General features: G+C 41.7%; 1 protein-coding gene across 25 annotated transcripts in view; it reads left to right on the top strand.

Annotated features, from left to right (window-relative positions):
* The first annotated feature begins 9,991 nt into the window (after positions 1 to 9,991).
* LOC143314851 (pleckstrin homology domain-containing family A member 5-like) overlaps positions 9,992 to 11,387 on the top strand; it is a 323,906-nt gene continuing 322,510 nt past the window's right edge. For 24 of the 25 annotated variants that reach the window (XR_013075833.1, XR_013075834.1, XR_013075835.1 and 21 more), the window contains exons 1-3: positions 9,992 to 10,190; positions 10,314 to 10,390; positions 11,171 to 11,228. Coding sequence is in view for 19 of the 25 variants with exons in the window: in XM_076722116.1 (XP_076578231.1) it covers positions 10,099 to 10,190; positions 10,314 to 10,390; positions 11,171 to 11,228 (227 nt within the window). In the remaining 6 variants the exon portion in view is untranslated. The remainder of the gene's footprint in view (positions 10,191 to 10,313; positions 10,391 to 11,170; positions 11,229 to 11,387) is intronic. The other variant, XM_076722103.1, reaches the window with a different exon arrangement.

The raw sequence follows: 11,387 nt of genomic DNA, 5'->3' as shown, positions 1-11,387 counted from the left end.
ATGAAAATTTTGTCATGTAAACAATGAAACTAAATGTTGTCTGTTGTCCGTTCTTTCTGCTCCGTGTCAACAGAAATCAAAATGTAAACATCACTATGCATTTACAATTTTTCTATGGGTCTGAAAATTAAAATTCGACCGGAACCATGGGTGTTGAAGCCTGGACTCAGCGCATCTCACTAGCATTAAGTCTCGGCCCGAACACTGCTAAAAAAAGAGGAGAAATGACCCAAGTCATTTCTATATAGTTTCTATATAGTTTCAGCCGGAACCAACGTCCCGAGTGTGTCAGGCAGGGCTCTGTCTTCCCCTTTTTTCCCTGTGTTTTCCCTGTGTTTCCTTTGCCCCCTTGTGGTCTTGTCTGTCTTCCCCTGTCTGTCCAGGTCCGTGTTGGGAGGCTGCACCTGTTAGGCAGCTCCTCCTACCCGCCTCCTCTCACACACCTGCAAGTCATCACCTCCTAATCAGCTGCTGCATTTAACCCCGGCTCTTCTCTCCAGTATTCGTCAGATCGTCTGCTTACCTCCGTGGTATTCAGTTGTTCCTCTGCCAGCCTTCTGATCCCCTGTGTCTTTTCGGTCCACTGACCTATGCTCTGTTTTTCTTTTGTAGGAGCTTTTTGCCCTGTGGATAGCCCTCAGCCCAGCCTCGGTTGTGAGAGGAGTTGGAGCTTGGATTCATCAGAGTGTGTTTTTGCTCTCGCCTTGTTTTCTTCCCGTTTTGGTGGACACCCTTGGTTGAACTGTGCAGAGTGGTTTTTGTGCTCTCGCCTTTTGTTTACCCGTTTTTGTGGACACCCTTGGTTAATAAACCCTTTTTGTTTCTACCTGCCTGTGCCCTGTGTTCTCTCTGAAGCCTTCACAGTGAGTTCGCCATCCTCTGGTCACAGGGTGTTTGTACACCTAACAGAAAGAGGAAAAAGGCTCCATGAAAACCCACCTATTATTTAATAACAGCTAATGTTCTCTGTGTTCTCTCCAGGTGGTTACAGCTCAGAAACTCCAACAGTTCCAGGGGCAGCCATAGGCTCTCCTGGTTCTTCACGGAGCAGAAACCAGAGCTCTCCCAGCACACTTCACAGGTGTTGGTCATAATGTGAAGCTTTGATGTATCTATATCTGTTGGTCACAATGTGGCACATTCTCACACCTTTAAGTTCATGATCTATCTTTGGGCAATTTATTTTATTTAGATATTATTTTATATGGATATTATATTTATTTGGGGGAATGCTTGGAGATTTGTGGAGGTGCAGGTGCTTTACTTTCAGCCTACGTGCAGAGCAGGAAAGCTTGACTGCCTGCTGCACATGAGCACTCATGCCAGTAGTCACTCAGACCGGACAGGAGCCAGCACTGCCACTAAAGAGGCCCCACTAGGAGGTGGAGTTGGGTCACGGAGAGAAGCAGCATGGAGCTGCCAAGATGGACCTGTGCTGTGGATATTTCTGTGGGCTGAAGTTAGTTTACTGTTCTGCTCAGCTGTTGGATAACGTTACTAATCTCTGAGGCTGAAGGGACATTACTGAAGATGGTGCTGGTTCCTGCCCAGTCTGGGAGACCTGTCTCCTGCCGTGAGTGCTTGCAGTCGGCAGGCCAATCTCCGGTCAGGCTTTTCTGCTGTGCATGTAGGCTGAAAGTAAAGCATCTGCACTTCCACAAGTCTCCAAGCATTTCCTGAATTTATCAAAATATCACAATAACAAAATAATAAAATCAAAAACTTCATTTTAATGTTCTGATTTTATTGTAAGAGGAAAAACAACCTTGTTTTCTTTTTCTGATTGCGTTATTAAAGATCGACCCATACACAGAGTAGCACAATGTATTGTTGACCTCTTTGAATTTTTTTACAATAAAATTTCAGGAATTTATAAAAGAATAAGTCATTTGATATCACAAGGGAGAGTTATGACTAAAAAAAAAATGAGTGAAAATGCCCCCTACTGGATGAAAATGGTCCGAACTTTACCTGAGAGTTCATTTTTGTTTTTCACATTTTCAGACGGGCTGTGTCTCTTATCCTTGATTCATGCTCATGTCAAGTTACAGAAACAGGTGCTTGTCAATGCTTATTTATGAAATAATGACCAAAAAAAACTCAAATACCCAAGAAACCTTTGAGTAGCAGATCTTCCTGACTGAAGTTACGTTCTTCTCCCTGAAATAGTATTTACAATACTACTACTACTACTACTACTACTACTAATAATAATAATAATAATAACAATAATAATAATAATAGTGATAATGGCTTGGATTTATATAGTGCTTTTCAAGGCACCCAAAGTGCTTTACAGAAACTATTATTCATTCATACACATTCTTACCAGTGGTGGTAAGCTACGTTTGTAGCCACAGCTCCCCTGGGGCAGACTGAGGGAAGCGTGGCTGCCATTTCGCACATTCATACACAATACACATACACAGTACTCACATGTTAATCTTTTCATTACATCACTGTTCTACTGTTCCCTGTATGTCCAAATACTCTTTCACAAGCAAGCTCTGTCTATACTATTGTGTAACCTTTTTGCAAATGTATGAAAACATTACATTACAGTACAGTCCACAGTTTCTAAAGTTGTTTTTTTTCATTTGACAGGTGCCTCTTCAAGATAAATCCAGACAAGGGATCAAAAGTGGAGCGAAACGCCACCAAAAAACAACTTGCAGTCAGTCCAAAGGTTCTCACACTGATCACCAAAATTGCAGACTATGATTGGAGGGAATAAGAAGTGCTCACAAGTTATAGATACTTTGTCCAGAGTTAAGTTACAGACTGTTATGGATTAATATCCAGTGAGGTTTCATGTAAGCTATTTGTTATGTAGCTTTGTTATCAATGTTGTGGATGTATAATTACTTGACCAACTTATGGATGACTTGGATAGAATATGGTAGAGTCCTGCAACGGGCCGGGTACCCACGCATATCCGACGGGTACCCGCAATTGACGGGTACAAACGGGTGGAAAATATGCATTTATAATTTTACGGGTACGGGCACGGGTGGAACGGAACCAAAAGCGGGCGGGAAACATTTTATTGTGTCATGAAAATCACTAGTTTCAAGCAGCATGACGTAGCGAAGACGCTGCGCACCGCGCAGCACGCACTCTGACCTCCAGTACATAAACACACAACCTGGCAGCAGCGCGCGTGGAAATAACAACAAAAACAGCATGGAGGAGAAGGAGATACGAGCTAAGTTAGCAAGCGGTGAATATGAAATAGTGGTGCGTCTGTGTGTGACTAGTCAGTCTACTACTGTAAGACTTCGCTGAGAGCGTTAATGAAGGCTGCTGTCATCTTGTGTTAAAACAGACTTGAAAAAATAAAACTTTTTTTTTTTAAGTGAGAGACCGTCTGTTGTAGGCTATTTAGTGCATGTAATCACGGGTAACGGGTTGGGACACAGGTCCATTTTTTGACGAGTGGGGCGGGGCTGGTTTGACATTTGATGTAATCACGGGTAACGGGTCGGTTCACGGGTCTGATGATTGACGGGCGGGGCGGGCACGGGTTTCGAAAATTGGACCCGTGCAGGACTCTGGAATATGGATTCATTTCCAGTGAGGTTTCATGTAGGTTTGTAATCCATGTTGTGGATGTACGGTGTGTAGGGGAATTACCTCTAAATTAATGTTACATTTGTTAATATTATTAGGGGCACCAACCTTCGTCAGCTACGAAGGATTTTGTATATTATATCTGTTAAAGCTGATGTAGTGAACGAATGAATCAACAGTAGATCAGTCTGATAATCTAAGGTGTGAACTCTCAGTACAGGGATTGCTTATATTCAGCTCAAAAGGACATTGTCGGACAATGACTTGTATGCAAAAGATTATTTATTAAACACAATAATGAGATGAATATGAATCATGAATGATACGATAGATTATATGGATGAGGTAGATTAACACAAACACTGCACAGAGGAACTTATGGCAAGAGGATGGTAAAATGAGTTTGGCGATAGTGAGAAGTAGGTTTTAAAGGGAAATGGGGACGCGAATATGAAGTTAATTTGTTGAATGAACGATCTAGAGAATTTAGACAAATTAACAATATCTCAACCTCACGGACCAACTCTTATTCAAAACCGCTTAAATATGCCTACTTTGTCAGCGATGTTCCTGTAGAGGTCTGCTCCGAACTAATACGAAGAGGCTCCGGTTGTCAGTCACTCTGGCCTGTACAGCAGTCTGCAGGACGAATCAAGCGAACCGCTGATGAGAACTGGTGCTGGACAGGGATGTCTCGGGAGCTGAGGGTCTTCGGTGTCGGTTACAGACGAGGAACGGCTTCTGATGGTTCTTTAACCCGGACCAGCGGGTCAGCAGCAGGCTACAGGTCTTCGGTGCGGTCAGCTAGTTGTTGGCCGTTTGGCAAGGCTTTTGATTACTAATAATAAGATTGAGAAATTCTTCGATGGCCGGTCGAAAATGTCTTCAAAGTTATTATTACGTGACTAGACTTTAACAACAAAAATAGGAATTATGCGGCTTGGTGTGGCGAGCAAAAATGAAAGTTTCACGAAGATTAGAAAAGTGTGTTTTCTGCAGAATTAAATCAGGCCACTCTGCGTAGTTGTGAGCAGCAGCAAAAAGACTGAGAAAACGACGGAGCAGAAAAATACTTGAAAACTAAAGACAAAGAACTTAACACAAAAATTAGATTAACTGAAAGAAAGGAAAAACAAGAACTAGAACAAGACGAAAAAGGAAACACAACTAAAACTAAAAAAAGAAACAAACTGAACAAGACGAAAAAGGAAACTTGAATGAACTGAAGTCCGCGATGCGCGACTAACCTTTTCATCGCTCCAGGGCGTGTCTAATCAATAGGACGTCACGCATGTAGGATGGTTCGTAGACGCGCAACGTGATTTCATCCTACAGAGCGAGAATTAATTAATGATTCATACGAGGGACTCATCTGCTTCTCACTATGGTCAATCGAATATATTTTAAATGATCAATTTTCAATGGCACTTCAACAACAACATGCGCGTTCGCTACATGCGTTAGGCAATTCTTATGAATAACGACAACATTAAACAATGAACATGGTAACATTTCCTAATACTAATCCTAACAAACATGATGACTAAGGGTATAACTACTTTAATATAATGAAGGAATAAAGAAGGGCAGACTATATTTGCCGAAATGATTATCGCTATTATGGTTACTTATTAATAAGTGTATCCGCTAAGCACATTCAACCTAACCGCTACGAACCTCTAGATGGCGGTATGGTTACATGGTAGAAACTCAGAGAAAACCTTTGAAATAGTTTAATTCACAGTTTCGTCATTCTGTAAGTTAGAAAAACCAGGAAAGCATTGTTATTGTACTGATCACGAGCTTAGTAATGTAACAACATCTACGGTTAAATCAAACATTGAGATTTGGTTAATTTGGTAGGTTAAGCAAAAGACACACAGACATACAGAACAGTTTGCTTCAGGAATGTTTAATTTACAACCCATCAGCATTATCTGGTTTGGAGATTCCTTTGAGACATGGCATTCGTCCATCCAGGCAGTTTTATTGTCCTTCACTCCCATGGGCTATCAAGAAAGAGTTAGCACCTCCTTGAGAACGTCTTGACCAAATGTAAATTAGAAGTAAAAGTGTTGTCAGTGACTCTTGTTGTCCTGAAAGAGTGTGATAAGAGGTCTCTAAACCAGACATCCTGTCTCTGCCTGGGTTCACACCTTTCTGTGAACCTTCCAGATGGTCAATAACTCTTAAAAGTCTGATTGTTTTATCACTACACTTCTCCTGAGCAATGCAAAGAGGTGAGAGAAGGGTCAGCTACAGACCAGTTCTGCTACAGGTGACTTGACCAAGTTATGGATGCCTTGGATAGAGTACGGATTCATTTCCAGTGAGGTTTGACGAAGTTTGTAATTCATGTTGTGGATGTATGGTTACTTGACCAAGTTATGGATGCCTTGGATAGAAATAATACCGTGAATTGGTAACTCAACTTGATTTTTGAATATTGCTGTAATAGTGGTTACCTGTTACAGTTGAATAAAAATACTGAGAATGGGAAATTGTAGCTGTTCTTGTTCAGCTTTGTCTCATTCAAACACAACAATTCATTTAAGCCCCTTTTCCCACTGGCCAAAAAACGGTTTAAACCATTTAAAATAAAAATAATTCCGGTGTTATTGGTGAGAAAATTTTTTAAGTTGAAAGTCCTTAGGGAAATCAATGTAAAAGAAAACTAAAAACTAAACTTGCAATAAACAGTAAATTGTTGCAATTGTACACCCAATATGTAGTTAAGTCTTGACATGTTTTGAAAGATTAATCAAATTATTGTGTCGTATACGGTTATATTACATCTAATATAAAGTAATATACAGCCTTTTTACATAAAATAATGCCATTAAAACCAACTAATAACGGCACATATCTGTAAATTTAAGCATTATTATTCATATTACAATGTTAATTTACCATCTTTATGGGTAATTTCATTGTTTTAAAACATAAAATGTTTGTAATTAACTGTTGAAAACAACGTAAAATAACTAAATATACATATGATGTGGTCTAAAATTAACAGTAAATTGTTGCAATTTTAAACCCAATATCTAGTTTTTCAACAGTTTTTTTGACATGTTTTGAAAGATGAATCACATTATTTTGTGTGTCATATACTGTTATATTACATCAAACACAAATTATTATACAACCTCTTTCCATAAAATAATGTCATTAAAACCAACTAATAACAGCACATTTCTGTAAATTTAAGCATTATTATTCATAATACAATGTTTACTTACCATATTTCTAGGTAATTTAATTGTTTTAAAATGTGAAAATGTTTCTAATTAAACGTTAAAAACAACCTGAAAATAAGGCAAAATCTTGTTAAAATTACAACTTCAAACTGTATTTTAATTATGGAAAAAAACTGTATTTTTTATGAGAAAGTAATTTTCTGTTATTTCACGGTATTTTTTTGGCGCCCCAGCTGCCGGAAAATTACCGTTTTTTTAAGATTTCTTTTTTTTTTTTACAGTGTAACTGTTATGTGTGCGAACACACTCAGACAGATGGACTTCAGAGAGAACACAGGAGAACAGGCAGGTCGAAAAAAGCAAAAAGTTTAATAACCAAAGGTGTCCCCAAAACGGGGAAACAAAGGCGAGAGCAAAAAATGCTCTGGGCTGGTTGCAAACAAAATAAGATTTAACAGAGAGTGTCCACAAAAATGGGAAACAAAAGGCGAGAGCATAGGAACGTTCTAGGCTGGTTGCAAACAAACTCCTCTCATAGGCAAGGCTGGGCTGGGCTGAGGGCTTACCAACAGGTGGAAGTTTCTGAAAAAATAAAAGAGACTGAGTCAGCAAGGGCACAAAACACAGGAGAGCAGAAAACGGGAAGAGGAACAAACAGGTGTACCACAGAGACAAGCAGACGATCCGACGAATACTGGTGGACTGAGCCTGGGTGAATTTGATGTCTCATCTCTTCAAGATCAAGATCAATATTCCTTTATTTGTCCCGCGAGGGGAAATTCCAAAATACAGCAGCATCAGTAAAGATTAATATAACAAGTGCATGCAAATTAGAAACAAAAACAGTATATACAAAAGAGTGAGGATTTAAATAAAAATAAAAAGAAAGAAATTGTAAAAAAAATGTAAGAAATTGTAGATCGTATTTACAGATTGTTATGCACATGTTTTTATTGCACAGCTTATTGTCCAGACTATTGCACTGATTACTCGGAGCAGCTTTTATTGTACAGTCTGACAGCTGCAGGGAGGAATGACCTGCGATACCGCTCTTTCACACACTTTGGATGTAGCATCCTGTCACTGATGGAGCTCCTCAGTGCAGTGAGTGTGTTTTGGAGGGGGTGGGAGTCATTGTCTGTCATGGAGGACAGCTTGGCTGTCATCCTCCTCCCCCCCACCTCCTCCACCAGTTCCAGAGGGCATCCCAGGACAGAGCTGGCCTTCCTGATAAGTTTGTCCAGCCTCTTCCTGTCAGCTGTAGTGATGCTGCTCCCCCAGCAGACTACACCATAGAAAATGGCAGAGGCCACAACAGAGTAATAGAAGGTCTTTAGGAGTGCCCCACGCAATGTCCCTTCCCTGGATGTTCACTGGTGTTGGTGAAGAGTGCGGGCGCCGACGAAAGTCCACAACCAGCTCCTTGGTTTTACCCGCGTTACTCTGGAGGTGGTTCTGCTGGCACCAGTCCACAAAATCCTGGATGAGTCCTCTGTATGACCTGTTGTCCCCATCTGTGATGAGGCCGACAATGGCAGAGTCATCAGAGAACTTCTGCAGGTGGCAAGTGGGTGACAGGTGTGAAAAGTCTGCTGTGTAGAGGGTGAAGAGGAACCGTGCCAGCACCGTTCCCTGGGGGGCCCCCCACACTGCAGAGGACAGTCCCTGACACACAGTCCCGTGTCCTCACATACTGTGGGCGGTTGGAAAGGTAGTCCACTATCCAGCATGTGAGGTGTTGGTCCACCCCTGAAAGCTCCAGCTTGTGTCTCAGGATGGCTGGCCTGATGGTGTTGAAAGCACTGCTAAGGTCCAGGAAAAGGACCCGAACAGAGCTCCCAGGCGATTCCAGGTGAGATAGAGCTCGATGGAGGAGGAAGATGAGGGCATCGTCCACTCCGATGCCAGGCTGATACGTGAACTGCAGTGGGTCCATGGACGAGCTTATCAGGGGGCGCAGGTGGGCAAGGACCAGCCGCTCCAGGGCCTTCATGAGGTGGGATGTTAAGGCCACCGGCCTGTAGCAGCTAGGGTCCTTGGGATGTGGGTCTTTGGCACAGGTACCAAAGACCCCACATTTATTAGCTATTGCTAGATGAGGAGAAAATTCTTATGGAGCAGGTTGATGGTAATAGCTGTTAAATTGCCAAGCAAAGTAAAGATGATATTGGAATTCTGAGATTCATAATTTAGGACAGCTGCTTAATGACCCTTGACCAATAAGACTGTATGTGTGTAGGGCTAAAAGGTAAGATGGGAGTTTAGAAGTGAGTTATTTTGATTATATTGTGAATTCCTTTGATTCGATATACCTTAATACGGTTTAGTTCCACCACAGGTCTTCAGAAGAACTTCAGTGTTCCTTGTCTTAGATTCAAAGTCATTGGAAGTCTTACCCTTACAACTTCTTTAAATTACAACTTCTCTGTCTGTCAAATTTGGACTACTATCAAATAAACTGGTCCGACATAATACAGACTGGCAAATGGATGGCAGACCTAATTTTGAATGAGAGCATATAAAATTCTATATGGAATTCATCTTACCAAATACAAACTACAGTTTACACACCTGTTATTTCTGTAGAAATAATGTCTCAACTTAAAAATCTATGGAGAGATAAAAAAAATCATTATTTCCTTTATAAATATTTTTTCCTACTTCTATGGCATCCACTTGTGTTGTATATAAATGCAAAAGGGGCAACTAAGGAAAATAGAAAAAACTGGCAATGAAGTATGGAAGTTATGTGCATATAATGTCTTATATATTTATCCATTGAAGAAAAATGCATGTATGCATAAACAAACACTTGCATATACCAACTGTAGATGTACACACATACATACACACACATTTGTATCTATCTATCTATCTATCTATCTATCTATCTATCTATCTATCTATCTATCTGTCTATCTGTCATACATGTCAATTTTTCATTACTTATACTCTTATTCAGTAGAGAGTTTGGCAGTCACGTTTGAATTGATTTGGTGCAATGGATCTATGGATTGATGGATTAATTGTTTGATTGATTGTTGGTGATTATATACTTACAGCTGAATTGTGCAAAAATTACACTGACAGTGGACTTTCATTAGGGCCAGTTTAGTTACACATACATAAGGACGTCTGGCAGAAAAAAAAAAATACGCCACCGCGCCCCCTCACTTGGCAGAAAAACACGGCTTGTGTCTTTATCCTCTAGGCGCGCTCTCATTTCCTGTAAGCGCGCACAGTGAATCCTTCGCGCGCGTTTAGCACGACGCCGCGCACTGTAGCCCCTGAATGTAGTTTGACAGAGCAGCACTGCTCTCAGTTAGACATGGCGGCGGATCCTAAACCGGACTGGCTCTCCAGCCTTCCCTCTTCTTGGAGTTATGGGGTGACTCGGGATGGACGCATATTCTTCATCAAGTAAATATCACGCGCATACATGGATTTATGGATACGCAGTGCTTATTTCTCCGACGCATTTTCGCCCTGTTTGTCTTTGTCGGATCCTCTGTTCACCTCTCCTCCGTTTTCTTCCACCAACAGCGAAGAAGCAAAGAGTTCAACCTGGTTGCATCCTGTTACTGGGGAAGCTGTAATCACTGGGCACAGGAAAACTACAGGTAAACAATCTGAGAAAGGGGTTTTCTTCAATCTCTGCGAAAATACGCACACACATGCGCATACGCAGCGCCTGGGAAAGATTATCCGCGCGTCACAGTGGAGGAAAAAGGGCCGACAACTTGCGGAGAGAGCTGTGGAAGACGACGAGGGGAGATTTCTTCTGTCTGCAGCAAAGCAACAGTCTCCTGTGCTCCGCTGCCCTTTCTTCTCTCTGGCGGACAGTTACGTACCGCGCCCCCCCACCTTCTGTTCCCTCCACCTGGACACTTTGCGACACACTTTTAAAAGTTCCGTCACGTAGGCTTGATGCGAATTCGGAGCCGATTCCCTGCAGTGATATATGACAGATCTCCCACTGACAGTCGTTTTGCTGCAGAAACACAATATTTCCAAGCACGTATGGGGACCGAGGTTGCTTAAAGAACAATGCATCGCGTCTGGTGCGTCAGTGCTAAGCCGATATTCCAAAATATAATACATCTTCCGCGACAGGGAAGGGGTGACGCTTTGGAAGGCATCGCTGCATGCAGATCAGCAGTGTATTCAAAGGAAGCTAAGTAGTGCAAGCACAGAAACAGAATGATTGAGTAATCCTTAAATATATGCTCTGGGGTATTGAGGAGGGGCGCCGAATTGCAGAAAAGAGCACAAGCCAAACGAGTTATTTTCAGACACTGCACTGCTGTGCAGGTGTGTATATAATCAGCTTCATATCTCTCTGCGCAGCTGCTTATGTTTCTCTGTGTTGTGTCTTCTCGTCCCCTCCCCTATCCTTGCAGATTTACCAACAGGATGGGAGGAAGGATACACATTCGAAGGAGCTCGCTGCTTCATCAAGTGAGTTGGAATGTGAGAAAATAGAAAGAGAGAGAGCGAGAGAGCGAGCAAGAGATACAGAGAGGAGAGAGACAGTATGAGTAGCCATCTCAGGCAGTGAGGGGTTGCTTTGTTTAGTTGGAAAGCACAGAGATTTCCCTCAGCTCTCATCAACGCCCA

This window comes from Chaetodon auriga, chromosome 22 (genome assembly GCF_051107435.1).
Source record: "Chaetodon auriga isolate fChaAug3 chromosome 22, fChaAug3.hap1, whole genome shotgun sequence".
Taxonomy (NCBI): Eukaryota; Metazoa; Chordata; class Actinopteri; order Chaetodontiformes; family Chaetodontidae; genus Chaetodon; species Chaetodon auriga.
This window is presented reverse-complemented; position numbering and strand designations above follow the sequence as displayed.